At 37.5% G+C, this 21410-nt stretch overlaps 1 protein-coding gene and 1 long non-coding RNA gene across 2 annotated transcripts in view; one reads left to right on the top strand and one right to left on the bottom strand.

The window, feature by feature from the left end:
- The window catches only part of LOC121329757 (pre-mRNA-splicing factor ATP-dependent RNA helicase DHX15), a 36348-nt gene extending 21023 nt beyond the window's left edge, over positions 1 to 15325 (top strand). Inside the window, exons 11-14 of the mRNA XM_041275513.1 lie at positions 974 to 1096; positions 2239 to 2429; positions 14203 to 14372; positions 14814 to 15325. Coding sequence (XP_041131447.1) covers positions 974 to 1096; positions 2239 to 2429; positions 14203 to 14372; positions 14814 to 14931 — 602 coding nt within the window. The 3' untranslated portion in view covers positions 14932 to 15325. The remainder of the gene's footprint in view (positions 1 to 973; positions 1097 to 2238; positions 2430 to 14202; positions 14373 to 14813) is intronic.
- On the bottom strand, positions 2997 to 11848 carry LOC121329759. The gene is made up of 2 exons (XR_005951807.1): positions 10844 to 11848; positions 2997 to 3287 (listed from the first exon to the last, which is right to left on the bottom strand). It is a non-coding gene; the product is annotated as an uncharacterized LOC121329759 (long non-coding RNA).
- Positions 15326 to 21410: the final 6085 nt, after the last annotated feature.

A 21410-nucleotide genomic window follows, 5' to 3' on the forward strand; every position in this document is an offset into this window, starting at 1 on the left:
GAGCTCAATAAACATTAAGATCTGCCTGTTAAAGGCACAGGCCCAGATATGATCATGATTGAAATAGGGTTGTAACCTATTACGGAAAAGCTATACTACTGCTTTTTATAATTTGGTTAAAGCTGTTTGTTGAGATCAACATCCTTTGTATGCAATTTAGTATTGAACCAGTACACTCGGATACTAGAATCGCAAATCGGGGTATATATAAAACTTGAGGGTACTTTACATAACTAAAACCGTGCAGAAGTTTCATTTTTAAATGTCTTTTTCAGCATACTAATTAGTGTTAAGGCTCAGAGCAGCTGGGCAGGGCAGAAACATATCCTTCCATTTCATTTGTCAGATAAACGTCTATTAATGTTGCACAATTAAGTGTAATTGTAACCATTGTTGAAATCCTTTTTGTAAAATACCTGTTTTTTTTCCCTGCCTAGTGTGACTTGCTGTAATTTGTTAAAACATTCATAAGCTGTCTTTTTTAAAAATGCATTGATTTTAAATTTTACAACGTAATGGTATAACCAGATGTTTTTTTTTTTTTTTATGATTTTAATTTCTTTAAGAATGTGTGTCTGTTAAACGTGGTCCAATTTGGATATCTTTTAAAGTACAGATCTGTTTAATGCATTAATTCGAATGGGTTGTTATACATAGGGTACCAGTTGGATGTTTCTGTGGAAGTTAGAAATGATCCCAATGGAATAGGCTAGTAATAGTCAAACATATTGGGTATTCTGTAGTTTTGTAAACACTCTTGTCTTCCAGATGTGGTTAGGTGTTGAAACCAAGGTAGTAGACAGTTCAACATGCAGTTGGAGTCCATGAGAAAGCCCCGTCCTGCCCTGCCCTGCCCTGCCCTGCCCTGCCCAATGCTCTGTGAACTGATCTAGCTAGGCCTTGTTCCTCTGTCTGTGAATGCGTGACTCATCCATATGGGCGTATGTGTTGGGCCCATACCAACCTTGTTTAGTCCCACAGTGTTTTGTTCGTCCGACGGAGGCAAAGAAAGCAGCTGATGAGTCCAAGATGAGGTTTGCTCACATAGATGGAGATCACTTGACTCTGCTAAATGTCTACCATGCTTTCAAACAGAGTAAGTGCAATTTACTGGAGAAGTAGTAACCTTGAATTTTTTCTTTTTAACGTACATTTAAAAATGTGATTTTAAAAAATGCACAAAAGTGCCTAGGACTTCATGCTTTTAGCTTCTAGTTTGTCAGCCAATCTCTAGTATTTATTATCTTTGAGACACTATACAGCAACTGATTTTAACCTGTAATTGAAGCTGCAGTAAGATACGTAATCCAACAAAAGCGGAATGTTTAGATGATGTACTTTTTAGTTAGTTTTTTTCTTCAAAATATTTGCATAATATACAGAACCATGTAGGGCTACAATTAACCCTTTAAGGACCGTGGACATGTAAACACAATCATACTGAAGTGTCATTCTGAGCCTGTGATCGAGTAAACATGATAACACACACTCTGTTTCTTTGACTTATTGGATACTTTGCAATACAGCTTGTTAACACATGTCATTGGATAGGGGAGGGTTTGCATTGCACATGCTTGCTTGTTTGTTTTGTGTGCCGTCACAGAGACGGGCATTTTGTTTTTAAAGGGCAGAGACATTTTCAGCAGCACGAAGAAACAAAACATGACCAATTTATTTACAACTAAAAAAAAAAAAAAAAAAGGGAAAACACAAATTCAGATGTATTTGACATAGTTATATTAGAACATTTATAGCTGTTGTGTTTTGGTATGTATTTACAACATTTATAAATATCAAGAAACAAGTGGATATAAACACATACTATTTGAAATTTATTGGGTAGGTTCTTTTTTTTTGCTCTCTAGTCCTGGGTGTGTCACACTAAAAAAAAGTTTGGTCCTTAAAGGGTTAATGCCTACTTTTACCCTAGACTAGGTAAATTTAAATTGTGTAAAAGTTCCAGTTTGGGTTAGAGCATAATTGTAAAAGTGTTTTTTCAGTGTATGTACTACATGCAAGGTTTTATGTTTAATCTATATATGCTAGAAGTGGATTTTAATCTACCTGAGTATTTGCATTAAATAAATTTTTTTTGTTGTAATTGAATGCAGTTTCCTTAGTATGCCAGTTCCATGGAGAAGGATGTGCGATTAATAGAAGTTTACATATTTAAAAAAATGTTTACTTGTATCTTGTACAATTTTAATTTGTGTTTTTTTTCCACTTTCTCTCTTCTAGACCATGAGTCAGTTCAGTGGTGCTATGACAATTTCATTAACTACAGATCACTGATGTCTGCTGACAATGTACGTCAGCAGCTCTCCAGAATAATGGACAGATTCAACCTGCCTCGCAGAAGCACTGAGTTCACCAGTCGAGATTACTATATCAACATACGGAGAGCCTTGGTAACTGGCTTCTTCATGCAGGTAAATGACCTGACTACATTTTGTGTGCTTTTTGCCTGCCATGTATTTTTCTTTGGAAAGTGACCAATGGTCCTGACGACTTAAGGTATTGGTGTGTCCTGTTGTGTTTTATTTATTTTTTTCCCCTCCATAGACTTGTTTGTCTTACAGCAACACTATGCTATGGTTCTGTGGAGAAAACTGCTTAGATTTGAAAATGTCCTCCGTGGATAGCACAATTGTGTTTTATTTGAGGGATTGTTCAGTAAGACACCTTCTACACACAATTGTGGTGTTCGTGGAAGACTTCAAATCTTAACTCAGTGCCTTGCTGTTCCCTTTTCAAGTACGAAATGTAACCATTACCGAATGGGTATTTACCTCCTAAAGACCCGAAACCTGAATAAAATATATCAAAGCTGCTTGCAGAGCCTGTGACAGTCATGGCCCGCCCCCGAGGGCACAAAATGACAGCGCTCGCAGACCTTGCGCCATTTTTCCTTTTAAGAACTGACCTGACAAGAGCGCCTATTCAGATAAGTGCTTTTTCTGCTATAGATTTTTACATTTATGATGTTTTACACAATATATGTGATAATTAAAATAATCTGTTTATTAGTTTCACTAATTATGCATATTTGTGCACTGCAGCTTGTTTATTACGTCCCACTGCGGCCTTGTGCCCTGCTTGAAGTTGGTGGCTTGAGTCGCCCCTTCCCAGGGATCAAGCAGTGTAAGTCGGTTGATTTTGTGCTCTCCCCCCAGGCTGCAGTAGCTGCGGTTGGAGTGAATTTATTCTCATTTTTGCTCATCCAGAGAAGCTCACTGCCCTCTCCACTATGAGCATGGCATCTTCGTGGGCATTATTTCAGGGTGCATCTGGAATAAAGCACACGGCATGGTTATACTGACCCATTCGGTAATGGTTACATTTCAGCCTCATAGCCCTGGTTCCCTGAAATAGAAATGTAACCATTAGCCTTTAAGGAAGGAAAAGTCACGCTAAGATCTGTGAGCGCAGTCATTTTGTGTCCTCACAGGCTCTGCAGCTTCAATATATTTTATTCAGGCTTCGGGTCTTTCTAGGAGATATGTATCCATTCGGTAATGATTGCATTTCTATTGTAGGGAACCAGGGTTATGATAATAAACTAATGTTGTTCCCATAGAATCAGTGTTAAAGCCAGATTTGCCTAGTTTGAGATATAGTACTACAGAAAAGAAATGTAGACAAGTCAGGCCAACCATTTGCTGAAAAAGTGTATACTTTATTTTATCCCTCACCATTGAACTTAGCCTGTAATCATCTCTTGCAAGAAAATGCACATCGACTGCTGCTCGTACAACTTCTAACAAGTCGAACAGTTTGAAATTGCTGCTTTTATATTTCGCTTGTGAAAGATTTTTACCTTTTTATCTATTTTGTTTATGTTTTGGTATAAAATGTGAAGCCGCTGTCATGGGAATGTCCCTGTGAGTGAAGGGTTTGCATCTTGGTGGACTAATCCCTGAATAAATCATTCCAAATAAATAAACAAATACTAAAGTTGCAGGATAACATTTTGTAAATGAAAGATCTTTCAGGACAACTGGACTTGAAGGTCCCTGGACTTGCTTGCATTCACAAATGAAAAAAAGGAATTTGTTTCATTATGGGTGCAGTGTAATTTGAGACTATGAATCAAACAGCATTTGAAGATGAATTATTTTACTATGAGTCACTCTCTCAGGAGAGTGGTGGATTTAGATAAGTAAATGCAGTTCCTTTTTTGCAGAATTGGTTTAGGCTGTGTGGTAGAGTATTCCTGACCCTAATTTTGGGGCTTTTGGCCCCTGTGGGTTAATTTAGTTAATTGAGACACCTGTGCACATGTAGCCCCTGCATGAAAGGAAGGAAAATGCTGTGGAGAAGGGAAGAGATGCTGAGGGCTAGGAACGCCTGGCGAGATAAGGGCTGAGAGCAGCAGGTTGTGCTTTCTGCACTCCACAGGTGTAGTTGTAGCTTGGGTGCCGTTGTGTTGGTTTGTGGTTTGGTAAGAATTTTGTTTAAATCTTTTATTTGTTGAAATAATAAAAGTGAGTGAAAGCGTTTAAATGTTAGATTATTATGAAATAGAAATTTTACCATTATCTCATGTGTATTTTATCCTTAACACTAGAACCATCAGATTTTCAAACTACCTAGAACTGCCACATGGGTCACTTTGACCCATACATTATTAACAGCTTTGTTATGCAAATGAAAGACATGCTATTAGATACAACTAAACATGTTTGTTCATAAACATTATATTTAACATTTGCATTGCAGAAATGCTATTTAAATGGGAAATTAAACAAAGCTTTGTTTTTAAAATGAGCGCATATACAGCATGACTACAAAGTGAAAAAATATAATACACATTTCAAAAGAAACGGGTATATGTACACACAACTATAAAATCGAAATCATTGTTTCTAATACTACATAAAAAGAAAATATAACACTACTTCCGGTATGATGGCTGCATTGTACTCTATGGAGGAGTGTACGCGTCTGCCAGCTGACTGTGCCTGCATCCAGGAGCTGTGCTGAAAATAGTTCCATTGAACACTATTGTGTAAACTGGTATGTACAAACCTGTAAAACCTAAATATTTTTTTCTAGAAGCAATGTAAGAAAAGAATACATAACATACGTTTCATATTAGGCACATAAGTTGTTGTCCTACCTGTCATTTCTGTTGAAAGTGAGGAATAAAGTATAGGCTTTCACGGAGTTGAAATCTTGGTGCAATTATACAAATCCACAATCATAGCAATCTCTGTCTCGTAGTCAGTAAATAAACAAAGAAAGGCTTGAACTAAGAAATAAAAACGTGTGCTAGAGGAGGAGGGGGCCTTAAATGCAGTTATGATATTTAATTCATGTATTTAGGAAAAGTCAAAAACAGACATACACATACGACTTACAACAGAAGAGTAATTAACATTTTAAATGCAAAATGGGTTAAATGGACCCGCATGGTGGTTCTAGTGTTAAAGACCGTGTAACCTGAACAGCTATAACAAAGACTGCTAGTCAGAGATGCAGTCATGCGCGCCCTCGAGGATATAAGTAGACTGCACGCACAGATCTCCATCATTTTTCCTTCAAGACTGCAGACAACTTGAATTCTACAAGGCTCAGCCAAGCCTACCTTGCACGTTACCTTGAGGAACCCCTGTACTAATAGCTAGGGCTAAAACATTGAGGGAGAACTCACCTCTAAGTTTTTGTTGGAAGGGTCAACCCGGAAGTAGCCCTCAACACAAACCAGGGTTTTGTAGATCTATGACCTTCAGCCGACAGAACCGCGTAAAGGTGTGGGGAGTGGCCCACACTGCTGCATTGCAATTGTCCCTGACAGATGCACCCTGGAACAAAGCCCATGAAGTTGCCCCTGGTGGAGTGGGCAGTGAGCTTTTCTGGAGGCGGCAAGTTGACTCGTTCATATGCAGTCTTGACTGTGTCTGATGCATTTGGATAGACTCTGCTTAGACAGGGCTTTACCGTGGGACTTAGCCTCACAACAGACAAATTGTTCAGACTCCAACTCTGTGTTTGGTCCACGTAATACGCTATCCTGCACCGGACAGTGTACAGAGCTGCCGCTCCCTGTCAGACTGGTGGATTAAAAGCCTCTAATTCCACATTCTGGTTAGTGGTGGAAAAGCAGGATTAGTACAAAGCGTAACCTTTGTCCTGGCTTCTGCAAAAATTAGGCAGACTTTCGCAATTGAAAGTGCTTGCATCTCACCCACCCGCTTAGCGGATGTGATTTGCAAGCAAGAAGGACGCATTGAAATTATAAATATTTCAGCTCTGCTGAATGCAAGGGCTCAGAGGGAGACTTCCAAAGTGCTTCAAGCACCACGTTAAGCCTCCAACAAGGGACAGTGTCCTTCAGAGAGTTTCTTTTAAAAACTGCCCTGCCAGAAAGCTGAGCTCCTGGGGAGACTAAATCAATTTTGAAATGGCAAGCTGAAATAGCTGTCAGATAGACTTTATGTAGAGGGGGATACCTCTTATCAATAGGTCCTGCAAAAATTGCAGTATAATTGACATGGGGCAGGTCATGGAGTTCCCAACGGTACCCATACAGTAGTGGTTTTCAAACTTTTTAGGCCCCGTGCCCCTTTCTAAAAAATGTAGTCTAACATGTACCCCTATCTCAGATAGGGTCATAATATACCTATGAAAACAGAAAAAAAATTGTATGTTCTAATTACTAGGCTCAAATACTTACTGATAACTGAAAAAAAAAATCTCTCTCTCTCTCTCTCTCTCTCTCTCTCTCTCTCTCTCTCTCTATATATATATATATATATATATATATATATATATATATATATATATATATATATATGTAAAATTTTTTATTTCAAATGCTTACCTACTAATGTGATGGATGTGCCTGCTTTTTATCACAGATTTTAATAAAACTACACCCTGATTTAGTAAACAATGCAGCCCCTGGACAAGGATATGTTATTCTGTATTTTAAAATGAATGAAAAGGACTTCAAGCTACAAAAAAATTATAAGTGAGTCATTAAAAAAATAAAAATAAACAAGCCTTGATTTACTGGCTCGGAAAGCACACAGGGAAGGAGGAGGGGCTCGAGTTCAGCCAATTACTGTTCATGGAAAACTGCTGTTAAACTCATTTAAATAAAACACAATTAAAACTAAAAATGCTATGCAAAATTATTTCAAAATTCAGACCAATAAGTGGCAAAACGAGTCCAAAAACAGGGTATCCTTTTGAAAACAAAACTAGGGTACTAATTTAAAACAATCAGAAAGCAATTCTCAACAAAAGTCGTGCATTTCTTCCAACAAATGCAGAAGTGTAAAGAGTAAACAGATGGGGCATTTTGCATAAAAACTATTTAAAATTTACAAATACTGACATCTTCTAAAAAAAAAAAAATAATAATAATTTGGCAGCATGCAGAACTATGTGAATATTAAATAACACATTAAATATGTGTTTTTTATTTTTATTTATTTAACTTGAATGTTATGGTTTAACACTTGAGCTGGACATTTAAAATGCTATCTGTATCTTTTGAAGTATCGAAAACAGCCAGAATAAGCACATTGTTTTGAAGTGAATATTTCCAAAAACTAAATTTGATTAAAGTAGAAAGGTGACATTTTATATCTTGCAGTCAAAAATGATTTTAGAAAAATGCTTACATGTTAGTGTTTAGTGCAGTCGTCTGTTCATATTAATCAGCTGCCAGACAGCTTGTTGATATGAACCCACTCAGTAGGTCTGGAATAGGGAATCCAATTTCAGACAATCAGGAGTTTCTTCCCAATACAGGAGTTAGGGATTGATTTTATAGTTTTGTTTTTTTTAAATCCACAATTTCATTTTTGTAATAATACCATGCTTTTGCTTTTATTAGCCCAATTTGTTAGCGGCATACATGAGTAGGCTAATGCATTTACTCGACAGAGGAGTTCTTCAACGAATTAGTCAGAAAACACACAAATCATTGCAAGTAAAGATGAGTTGTGTACGCTCCAGCTCCAGTGCAGTGATTTCACTATCTAAGTAGGGCAGCACAGCTGCCTGCTAAACTCACTAATACTGTTATGTAAAAACATAAACTTGGATAAAACACACTGAACTGATGTAAACTAAATTACAAACACTGGACATTTAAACTCCCAAAAGCAAACATACCTAGTAAATACTACACATTTTTAAAAGAAGCAACATCATACAATTCGATTGCTAAGTCGCAAATTACTACAATGTGGTAAAAATTAAATAAATAAAACTCCGTTGTCCGCCATTACAGGATTTCTCGCGTACCCCCTGAGGAGCGCTCGAGTACCCCCAGGGGTACGTGTACCCCAGTTTGAAAACAGCTGCCATACAGGGAACATGTGGATGCTGCTTTGGCATTCTATAGGGTGTCAATAACCCTGTTGGAAAGTCCTGGACGGCTCAAATTTTGCCATTAGAATCCAGACCCAGAGCCGCAGGCTTGATAGGTTGGGATGTTGCAATGTACCCTACGCCTAACTGGACATGCCATGATTTATGAACAGGCTCAGGAGCTGCGTCAGAACTGGAAACCAGTCTCCTGGGCCTGCAAGGAGCTTATAATAGCGCCCTGGCCTGGTTCTGTCTGGTGTTTTCCAGGGAGCATGGCGAGTGGTGGGAAGGCATACAGCAGTTGCCTTGGCCACTGGTATACCATGGCATCTATCGCCAGTGGGTCCCCGGCTTCTGTTACAGAACCAGCGGGGACAATGGGTCGATTTCTGGGAGGCAAAAGATCTGTCTCAGTTCTCCCGAACTGTTGAAGCACTAGGAACTCCCCTTGAGAGGAGGTCTGCTGGCCAGTTTATCACCGCAGGCAGCTGTACTGCTCGCAGGGAGAGGAGGTGATTGTGCACCCAGAGCAAGAGGTTACTGTCCACTTGGTTGAGACTTGGGGACCTGAGGCTGCCTGGTGGTTTATATAAGCCACCACGGTAGTGTTGTCTGTCCAGATAAGAATGCCTCTCCCTGGAACCTCTTGTAAAAATTCTGCTAGGCTAGAAATACTGCCTGCAGCTCCAAAATATTGAGATCAAGACCCTTCAGCAGGGGTTCCACACCCATTGCGCTCCACTGCCATTCCATGCAGTGCCCCAGCCGGACTTGTCTGTGGTGACACCACAGTGTCCTGAGACATCACTGGTGTCCTATGGGTCCATGACTGATGCTGCAGTCACACCCCAAAAGGAAGGGGGACCATGCTTGAACTGCAGCGAGTAGTTGGTCTGAACAGTAGTATACACCCAGATGTCTGTGGTGCACTGCTGCCAATACTCCAGATGGCTCCCTGAGAAGGGGTCCTGGACCTGTGGCAGCAGATCTCTAGTGCTGCTGCTCACCTTGTGGCTTGGCATGAGGCTCTTACCTCCTGCGCCGGGAGGCGGTCTGGCCGCAGGTGCAGCTCGCTGTGCTGTTCCCTGAAACTGCTGGCACAGGGATAAAAACCCAGGCATATGCACAGCAAGCAATGCACAGTAAATATGTACAGTTGTTGCCTCTGCTGCTAAAGACAGTAACAGGACTGTCAACAAGGCCTGCTTGGTACCAGACTGGGATGGGTGCCTGTGGGAAACCGCCGCCCAGAGCATCTCTATTCCCGGGTGCGTGGTTCTCCCTTTTGCACAAAGCCATGGAGTGAGCCACCTCTCTGAGAGGGAGATGGGGAAGCGCACTGTACAGGTGAGGGATACAGAGCGCTCTGTAGAGCTGGAGGAGAAACATTTATCCAATGTACTCTTGGAGAATGCACGCACAACTCAGAGAAATATGGTTTACCAGTACTCCTTTGCATACTTCTGCCTTAGGGAGGAAGAGCATCTGCTTGTCCACAGGCAGGCTGGCCTTGCATATGTCACGGGGATAAAACCCAGTTATTATGCAGACAGCAAGCAATGTACCGTAAGAATGTCCAGCTGCTCCCTCTGCATGCTAAAAACAGCAACTGGACTGTCAATGAGGTCTACTTGGTTACAGCTTGGGGATTGTAAATCCCTGGTTGGTAGCAGGTCAGAACAGAGACTGTACTGGAATGGTACGGGGTCAGTTTGGTGCCTGTAGCACTGTGTTGGTTCAGTAGTGTACAGTACTGTTGCTGTCCTCAAGGGGGCATCAGCTCAAGCAGTAACACCGCTGTACAGTAATGCAACAGGGAGGACCCTCTGTAGACCAGGGCACCTGCAAGACCACAGTAGCCCTTTTGATCAATGGCATAAGCGTCACCGTTACAGGGAGAGCTATCAGACTCCACGTCTGCAGAAGGGACCGCCAGCTTCTAGAGACGCAGAGCGCCTTTGAGAAATATGCACAAAACTCGCAGAAAAGCGGTTTTATAGACAACAATTGGGTTGTCAACAAGGCCTGCTTGATACTAAACTGGATTTGCATGTGTCACGGATAAAACCCAGGCATTATGTAAATGTACAGTGTAAGTGCAAGCAGAATTAATGTGGCAACGAGACACGGGTGGGGGGGTGGGGACACTGCAAGCAGTGTTAACCCGAAGTCTGCGTCTCGGTTCAACAGGTGCATTAGAATTTCTGTAAAAAGAAAGAGAAACTATTTTTTCTCTCACACAAAACAGTAAACAAATCAGTTGTCATTAATTATGTAATATATTTGTAATAAATATTTTTATTTTCAACTTCAACAAAGCTAACAGCCTGAGAGAGATCACAATTAGCTGTCTTAAGGTTATTCAGTCCCGGGGAAGGGACGACGTAGCCACCGGCTTTGCATGAAAACCACGGCTGAGTGCACACGTGTAAATATGAATAACTGTAATCCACGTAAATATAAATCATTTAGAGTGTAACTGCACAAACAAATACACAGATAAATATTCAACACTTACCGTAGTCTCTATCTCTCGTCTGAGGTTGGATGAAAGGAAAAATTATATTGAGATCTGTGTGTGTTTAATATATTTATGCCCTCGGGGGCTGACATGACTGCGTCACAGACTCTGACGAGCAGTCTTTGTTATCTATTCAGGTTACAGGGTCTGTAAGGATAAACACCCATGAGGTAATAATTACATTTCGTACTTGATAGGGAACTGCAGTTTCTGTTTCTGTGTTAGCTATTCCTGCTGTTGACCAGCCTTGACTGCCTGCTACTACGCCACCGCTGTTAACTGATTATCAAAATATTAGTTTATAGCTGCTTAAAATGATTCTTGAAGGTGTTTGAATATGTATATGTTATAAACATACCACTAACGTGGAAGTTAGACACTTTCTCTCCTGAAAATTAAATTAAGAGAACCGGAAAGGTAGTGATATATAAACTGCCATTTGTACATGAATAGCGATTTTGTACCTTTTTGGGGAACACAAAAAACATTTATTTTAGAGAATTAAAAAATCCCATTTGTCTAGTAAAATCTGTATACTAGGCATTCCAGAGCCCTATTTAATTATGAAATTATATTCTTACTTTCATTGTCTTCCAGATGTAGATGTAATTTAATTAGCTACTTGTTGCGGTCAAGCCATCTCTACACTTTTCCATGTATGTTGAAGACGGATTGCTTTGCTACCGCACATTTACCGAATATCTAGAATTAGGTTAATGAAGGAGGCTATGGGAGAATGTGGCTTGTAAACAAGGATTAGTTAACATTGCCCAAACCCAAATAAGTAATGTCCTGTTTTTGTTTTTAAAAAGTGGTTTCAATTTAATAATTTTATATAACATAGCCTTGATCGGTATGTGTTATGCTAGTGAGCACCAGTGCCATCTAGCGAACACAAATTGGATCAGGTTACATTTGAAATGACTTGCTCTTTAACCCTTCCAGGACCAAGCATTTTCAGTGGGATGCTGTCCAAGGACCCGCTGTTTTTTTGGCTGTATTTGACACACTTGCTATAAACATTCGCTTTTTATTTATTTTTTATTTTTTTTACAGTAGCATCTTGCAAGCGGTGTCTTTTTTTTTTCAGAACACTCTAAACATTATAAAGTACCATACAATGTTTTTTTTTTTTTTTTTTTTTTTTTTAACACAGTATTTAGTGTGTTCTTTTTTTAAAGTGAAGTATTTTTTATGTTCTGTGACCTGCGCTACGTTACAATACGTCCTGAAAGTTTTGTTGAAAAGTATTGTTTGGGCAAATTACAAGACATTGTTTCACCTCCGTGATTGCAACGACATAATATAGGTCTCCTGATTTTCCATTTTTGGGAATGACAAATTCTATTTTTCAAAATTACTAATTCCGTTTTTTGTATTCAAGTCCCTGAGATACTGTAGTTTTTAGGAAAAATCTGAAAGCGGTCCACTAATACTGTAGTTCAGTCAACAAATAAAGGTGCTTTGAAAAAACTGCTTATTGCGGTATTACAATATGCAGACTAGTCAAACGAAGGTCATTTATTACAAAAATGTACAATTTTCATTTACAAATTAAATACAATGTTCAGGACACTTCTCTCCCATCTGTAATTTCATCTGCAACACCGTAGGCTAGTTTATGCTGCAGAGCTGCTTCAATGTGTTTCTCGTATACCCTGGACAGATAGAGTTGCTTTAGTTAGAGCAGGGCTCTTCAACTAGTTTAAATTAAGGGGGCCCAGATTGGAAAAAAGTTAGGAGTAGGCGAGCTAGAGTATTTTACTCTGCACATTTAAGCAATAATAAATATTATATAACTTAGTGTTCATATTGAACAAGACTTACACATTTTGCCATATGAATAGTACTTTAACAATAGAACAGTGAGAATTTAAGTATCATTACAAACATTTTGAAATTTACACATTAATAGTACAACTTAAGAAGAGATCAGCGCCTCTACTTGTGAGCTTCTAACTGCTGAGCCCTCTGGATACGTATTTCTAAAAGCTCCTTGTTTGGTTTCAGAATGCCTTTTCATATTGTATTCCTTAACCACTGACACACATTCACTGCACAGTAAACACATTGGCTTTGCATTTGGTACAGTTGGTAAAATAAGTATTTATTGGTCCACTCATTGTTGAATCTGCAATTTTCTTTTCATACTACAGTAGCTGTAGTAGAGAGAGCCATGTTATAGCAACACGAGTAAAAAAAAAAAAAAATCACTCTGAGTACATAGTATTAAGGAATTCATGATAAATTAGGAATAATAAGTTATAAAACTAAAGGCTTCACCTCAGCCACGTGTTTCCTTGTGTTGAGTGAGTGACGGAGTAACGGATTTGTGATTAATGTAAACTAAATAAATGAATACATACATTTTAAATTTTTTATTTATTTTTTTATCTGGGGTTGATTTTGTTCTTTTTTTTTCAGGTACTTTTCTGTATAGAGCTCCAAAATTATTCCACAGAATAGAACTCTCAAAATAACTAGTTGCTTTTTTAAACCACCTGACACACACAGACATGTTTTGTAAACACCACACAGACAGCGCGCCACAGTGAGACAAACAGTCCCATCAGTGTAATAGCCCACAAAACCACTATTGTTTTCTCATTATCCAATGATCCAAATAAACACACACAAGTGTTTTATGCAAGTGTCATCACTGGGCTTCTGGGTAGTGTAGTTTTCAAAGCAATCCATTATTTGTTATAGGAGAATAACAGCGGTAAAAGACTGTTAGTGTATTATTATTTATTGTTTTTAAAGGTACAGCTGCACAAGCAATAAGTAAATCCATTCCAAAATGCTAAATTTCCGTTTTACGATGGTTGCCTAATTCCATGATTCCACTATCTGACGAAATATCCACGTCTTTCTTGATATAGTTTATAACATGTTTGTAAAAATATATATATATATATATATTATAAGCACAAGTTCCTGTCTTGTTTACAAGATTATATTGAGAATTTATTGTAACCTAAACTGTAACCAAATTGGTTTGAAAAAAAATAAAAATGGCAAGTGTGTGTATATATATATATATATATATATATATATATATATATATATATTATATATATATATATATATATATATATATATATATATATACACACACATATATATATATATATATATATATATATACATATATATATATATATATATATACATATATATATATATATATATATATATATATATATATATATATATATATATATATATATATATATATAGTGAATAAATTAAATTAACTGGTGGTTGTTTTTGAGTGCTTTTTAGTTCTTTTTTGAGTGATATCCCATTATCCTTGTACTGCATAGTCATTGACCATACTTTTTGATGTTTTAAAGATTGCGCATTTGGAAAGGACAGGGCATTACCTGACGGTGAAAGATAACCAGGTGGTACAGTTGCATCCCTCCACAGTTCTTGACCACAAACCTGAGTGGGTCCTCTACAACGAATTTGTACTCACAACGAAGAATTACATTCGAACGTGCACAGATATTAAACCAGAGTGGTAAGCTTCCATGCATTGCTCTCTCTTGTATGCAGTGTTGGTAATGCTGGTAATTTTGTTATTTTGCGCTAGTGTTGTCATATATGCTAGTGAATGTAAATCTTGCAAGCAATTGTGAAGAAGCTCACAATAGTAGCTTTGTTACAAGGTTCAGAAGTTTAATAAGAAATAAGTCCTATCTATGCCCATGTGGTATGTATTAACCTTACTGATCTGATTCTATCTGATCTAATTACATTTTAAAATAGTTTTAATAAGAAACCAAGAAATACCTTTTCTTATTCTGTAATTCATTATTTTGTAGTGTTTTTGTTTTTCTTTTGTAACCCTTTACAACTCTACAGAGTTTTCACACATTTTCAGCTGGTTTAGGGTTAAGTCAGTATGGAGTTTATTAAATGTTTAAACATTATTTCCTTAATCTTTATTTTTTTGTTTTAGGTTGGTAAAAATAGCCCCCCAGTACTACGAAATGAGCAACTTCCCGCAGTGTGAAGCAAAGAGACAGCTGGAGCGCATCGTTGCCAAATTTCAAACCAAGGAATATTCACAGTACTGAAACTATCTAACTGAAGTCAGCTTAGAGTACAGCTACAGTGTATTTAGACTTCGTGTTGTACACCATAAATAGGTTCCTTGACAGCCTTGTTGGAAGATTTTTAATGTTTTCTTCACAGTTCAGATTTGATTATTTTTATAACTTGTTTCTTCTCCCTTTGTGTTTTGAAAACAGCACATTATGAAGATAATGTGTTAATGTAAGCATATCTGAAATTCCCCTTGAAAGGTTTTTTTTTCTTCCTCAACAAGAGTACAATAATTGACCATGTTATGCATGATCATTCATGATGTTGATGACATTCCTTTTAGAAATTGTGAACTCTTTCAGCAAATGTGCTTAGTCTTCATTTCCTCCATAGAGGCGTTGACTTAAATAAAGTCCATTAATACCAGCTTTGAAAGTGTCCGATATGCTGTGTACCAGTAGAGATGATCATCTCTGAAATGCAAGTTCAAGTGACAAAATATTCAGTGTCTGCTTTTAGGGTTTACAGCATCAGCCAGCTATCTGCACAGAGATGCAAACACCACGTCAATTACAATGAGTTTTTGTGTTTTTTAAAGCCTTTTTCTTATGACCTATAGACCTGTTGTTTTTGGAACATTTTTATAGTTGAGTAATATTGCTTTTTCACTGGGCATTCATTTGGTTTTCCCCACATTTCATGACTAAATTACTTTCTTGGGTAGTCATGCCCACACCCAGTAATAATAATGAATGCCTGAAGAGAGTTTGATGGATAATTTCTTCCCACCACTTGTAAGCACAATTCCCATATTGTAGACCCTTCTAAGTAGATATTGAATTCACTAATGCCACCACCCCCCTCATAATCACGAAACATTCCTCTAGTATCCTTAACAGTTAATGTCTGCTATGCAAGGTCCTCTGTTGGTGCAAACAGAGTATTTTAAAAATCCAGCCCCAGTTCGGACCACATTGATCCTGCTCTGCCGTCGCTCAAAACAAACAATTTTTAAATCGTTTTCAACTAGATCCCAGTGGCGGTTTGAAGCAAGGCTTTATTTACAAGGAGACACAATTAACAGGGCCAGTTGGCATCATAAGTGTACACAGCTGGAAGGCACTTACTTTCTTTTCTCTCTGGTGGGTGTGTATAATTAATCAATGTCACAGAGCTATGGGGACTGTGCATAGGAAAACGAAGGACATGAAGAGCTCAGAGTGTTTAGTCAGGTGTAGTTTCGAAGTACTGCTTTTTTTTCCATCGATGTTTTAAGGTCAAATATAATACAGAAAAGCTTTTTTCACACACACATATATATATGGAGGACCTAATGTTTTTGATTATTTTTTTTAAATACAAATTTGTATAATTTCACTAATACAAAATGGATTTGAAAATTTACTTCATTCTTTTAAAATAGAATTAAATTCAGCATGTTTTCCTGTAAATACTTCTGATATGTTTTGATTTGTTTGCATTATATTTGAAGGACCAAGCCTTTATGACAGTAGTATTGCAAATGTGATGGAAACAGTAGCATGTCTTTGCACTGCATGTAATGATAAGTTGGAAAACAGCAGCACAACTGATATACTTGGTGGTATTAATATCTGCCACAGTTTAGATGATCAAAATAGACCCCCTGTTTATACGTGTTTCCTGGACTATGCTGTTTTAATTTGATTCTGATTTATAATTGAATCATTGACCCTCCTTTTTGTGTGTGTTTTAATAGATTCAATACAACTGTTGCATCTTAAACCTCAAGCAGCATTGTTTGTGTTTTGGCTCATGTACTATTATAACTCGGTTGCGTCTCATTATTTTCAATCTATTGCCGGTATTTTCTGTTGGTTTTATCCTAGGAAAGACTTTATTTAAAAAAAAAATAGTTTTGCTTGTTTTATTTGTGCTTTCTGGCTATCTCCCTGTCTGTCCTTCCAGTGGCCTTTATACTGCATTAATTGTATGTCATGACCACAGCCCCTTTCAGTTTTTACAAATTCACCGATTCTACTAGTATGTGTGCGCTTTATGTAGATAATGTGAATTTTTGTGAATTTTGTTTAATTTATGGCACTGTAGTGCTGGTTAATTTTAGCAGATTTACAGTCATAATTGGCATTTCAAGCAAATCAAAACAGATGCTGCTTTTTCTCTCTGCCGCAGTAGTCCCGAGCTTGCATCTTTACTGGTGCAGATCTTGTAAAATCCTGTCGACCCTAAAGTTATTTCATAACTGGTCTTAGCCTAGAAGACACCTTTAGGTAAGCAGGTATTATAGTATTGGTTTTAACATAAATGACCACATTTTCCTATATTCTACATGCCATTCTGGTTATTTTGTTCACGAGAATTTCCAGTTGCGATGTCTGAAAGTAGTTTTGTTCAGTATGTTATTGGCTCTGTATAAAAAGCATCTGTTATGAAATTTGAAAGCCGTCTGCACCTATTTTATTAAATACAATAGCAAATAATGCTTTTTAGCAGGGCATGACTTGCCTTCTTGAGGCAAATTTGCTTTTAAATATTAATTTTAAAGTGACACTACATTTGTGATAGACTTTAGAAGTTCCAGGCTACACACATTGTTAAAGGGTACATAAGGACCTTTTTATTTTATTTATATGTTTCCATGTGTTGCTATAGCTGTTTACGTAAGGTGTGTATTGTTTAAATTATTTTAAATTTTTTCTACATTTTAACCACTTTTTTAAAACTTTTAAATTGTATTCCCTGCCTTAAGATGGCTTCACGCTTACTTGCAGGACCTCTCAGGACTACATTTCACTGGTAAATCCATCCATGTTGCATACGTGAGGATGATGGGAAATGTAATTCTCAGAGGTCCGTGCGTCATCTTGAGGCAGGAAATGCAATTTAAAAGTTTAAAAAAGTGGTCAATGTAGAAAAAAGAAATTAAAACAAACATTGTGTAAACAGTTGTAGCAACACATGGGAACATGAAACACAGTAAAATTAAAAGATCCTTATGTACCCTTTAACTTATGCAAGAGTTCTGGAAATAGTGACATTAGATAATTTTTCCAGATGTATCCTAGATTTTTTATATACACATGTGCATATTCCTATGATGTAAAGGGTAGTTAAATTTAATAAAATTAGCATCTGACAAATAAATGTGTACCATTGTAGCATTATTTAATTGTTTTGACCAAGTGTACTTTGACTAAAGTAATCAAACTGAAAAGTCCTGTCCATTTCCTGATTATTATAGGTAGTTGCTTTAGAGATTGGGTTAGTATAAAATATACCAGATCCCCTCTTGACAAAATTGGATTCTGGTAAAGCATGTGGAAACTTTTTGTGTAACTTGATTTTTTGTATGGCTTTTGTTTTCTATATTAATCGTGCTAATGGTGCAGTCAGCATTATATTGTGCCACTCTTTTTGCAACTCCTTTTAAAGGTATGTGTGCTTTGTTTTGTTTTTTTTGCCTAAAACTTTTGTAGGAACCCTGGGTTTTCTTTCACCCTAGTGATTTGCCATGAATGTTATTTAAAGGATTACCTAAATCAATCTTTGTTTGCACACACTGCTGTCAAGAATGTTGTTCCACTAGAGATTTTGTTTTTTAAAAAGAAAAGATTCACTTTCATTCTCTAATGAAGAATTGAGGAATGAACATAACATGGCTGTCTCTTGTGAGCCCTGGGGTTAGCATTTCTCCTATTGAAAGTGAAAAATGAGGTATTGCAGTATTTATTTCTATATTTTAATGCTGAGGGAACACAAAGCCACTTTTTCAGGAACAGAGGCTTGAAAGCTGGTTCCAGGAGACTGGGAGACCTAGTTTGAGACAGCTTTGCTGATTAAACCCTGTGTCCTCTAGTGTGCAATACAATGGCCTGAAGCCTAGTCTCCTGAAATCTAGTTCCAAGCCACAGAGTTGCTTTGTGTTCCTTCAGCTTTAATGTCCTGGGCTGGCTTGACAGTTGCCAGTGGTGATGGTGAAGAGTGTAAACAATGTAGACATGGTGGCTTTAGCCACCTTGAAACTAACTGATTATAGGGTTGTCACAACACACCACATTGTTTTTGCTTGTAGAGACTCTTCCATTTCATTTTTCAAATGTATAACATCCAAGCAAGATTTGCTGTAGTAGAGGCATACAGTTACTTCTGGAGAACCGAATCTAATTGACCAAACTTGCTACTTGTGCCATCTTTAGCATAAGTTATTGAGTGTATAATAATATGTACAGCAGAGGCTCTGCATGCAGCCGTTTGTTTCCCACTTGTACTTTTACGTGTGATGAACATTGCTAAGGAGAACGATTAGCTCTATTGATAGCATTAATATGGGGGTGAATTCTGCTGTCTGGCTGACTGACTGTAATGCACACTTATAAATGTCTAATTTATCTGGATTCCCTTGTCAAAAGCGTACTCGGGAAATTCTTTAGCACAAGTTATCTTGGTTATATGGAGGTGCCCTGTCTGTCAAACTTGTAAACAGTGCTCCTTCAATGGCAGGTGGGCCTTAATACCATGGAACATGTGGTACAGTCATGTCTGTCTCAATGTCATTACACTAGCACTTTTGATCTTGTTATAAGGCGACTACAACATTGCACAGTGCCTTGCCTATGGATCTCGACTACAGCGTTTTAAATGTGAAATCTGTACTGTAATTTGTAATAACCCTTAAGTATTAGTTGTTTTCTCTACGCATTTCATAATGTGAAAAAAATAGCTTCACTGAGTTCTTAACTTTGTTACAAACCTATACAAACAGAATTATAATGTGTAACAGCTGTACTTTGTGTTAATGAGTTAGGAGTCATATTCCGCTCAGTGCAGGCCCTGATTTAAACCTACTGTTCTTTTAATTTTACAAGGAAAATGAATTACATGCACTATAGACAATGTGCTAGCATACTTGGCTGTTTAATGTGCATAATTTTAAATATAAATATGATATTAGTTTAAAAGAAAATAAACTAGTGTAATAGTGAAGCGGACAGCTCTGAATCTTTTTATTGAAAGATCAGTTTGGGGAGGGGGTGGAATTTAAATTCAGTCTGTCGCCCAAATATTAGTCTGCAGTGACCTGGATGGATCATCCTGTACTGGCATGGTATCCTTTTAGCAAAAGCAGCAAATTCTGCTTTTTTTTTCTGCTTCACAGATTGATAATGCCACTAAACAGTTCTTTTTGTGAATCTGAACTGAGTTAGTACAAAAGAAAAAAAAAAAAAATGTAGCCTGTGAGAGTTCACAGGAGCCAATGCAATAAATATGGTTTGATAGTTGCCATAGAAGCATTCATTTGTAAAATGTAATTGCAATTTCCAAAGAGAACAAGTTAGTACTGTACTTAAATATAGTTCATATGAATTTGAGAAGGCATTTTTATTAGCATTTACAGTGAACACAATCACGCTAATAAGATCTATTTTATTCCTGCAATAAAGATTTATAAGTGGAATTCAGTAGTAAATAAGTTCCTAATGTTGAAGTATACAATAGTCGTGTAAGTGAGCAGTTTATACAAGCTCCTCACCACCAAGCTTGCATGCTTACTTGCATGTTGGCTTTACATTGTATATTTATGCTATGTCATATAGTAGCTGGGAAAGCAAGAGAGAAAAAATAAAATGGGGTTCTGCATTTTATTCCATGCATTTTACTAATATTGTGATCAACTGATGCTAAACCTTTTTACTTCAAGGTGGGGGTATGATGAAAATACCAAAAAAAGGCAGAGAACAACAATTTAGGAAGCACTTAAATAAAGCACCCATTTGCAACAATCAGTAGTGCATTTTACACTCAGGTGCTACTGTACACATTGCTGTTCAATATTGTTTCAACCACTGTTGCAATTTGCAAAATTGGCAGTGTACAGAGACTAAAAGTCAAAGGAAGGTTGAAAGAATTTAAGATAAAAATGCTTGGTTGAATATCGATTTTATTGTTTTTATTAATATTTATTTCTTCGCAGAGGCCCTTACACAGGGTGATTTACAGTTGTATACAAAAACTTCATAAAGAATTACGGTACAATTAAGAGCAAGTTACAAAATACACTGACTTCAGTCCTAATAAGAGCAAATACAAAATGCAGTACAGTTTGATACAAGGGCAGAAAACAGTGTTGATAGTTACATCAGGGTTAGATACGAGTGCAAGTGAAATACATGATACTACAGATTGGGTTAAGTGCAGGATTCAATACAGTAACATAGGGAGCAGATAAGTGCAAGTTAAAGTGCATTAAAGGCAGAGTGCTATATTGACCAGAAGGGGAGAGTTGAGTTTTACATGTGTTGTCTGAAGAGGTGTGTCTTGAAGAGCCAGAAGGTGGTCATGGACTGGGCAGTCCTGACATCCACAGGAAGTTCGTTCCACCACTCCGGGGCAAGGGTGGAGAAGGAGCGGGTTCTGGAGGCAGAGGAGCGTAGATGAGGTACGGCCTGTCTTCTAATGCAGGCAGAGCGGGGAGGTCAGGTAGGGGTGTAGGGAGAGATGAAGGTCTAATCAA

This window comes from Polyodon spathula, chromosome 2, assembly GCF_017654505.1.
Source record: "Polyodon spathula isolate WHYD16114869_AA chromosome 2, ASM1765450v1, whole genome shotgun sequence".
Classification (NCBI taxonomy): Eukaryota; Metazoa; Chordata; class Actinopteri; order Acipenseriformes; family Polyodontidae; genus Polyodon; species Polyodon spathula.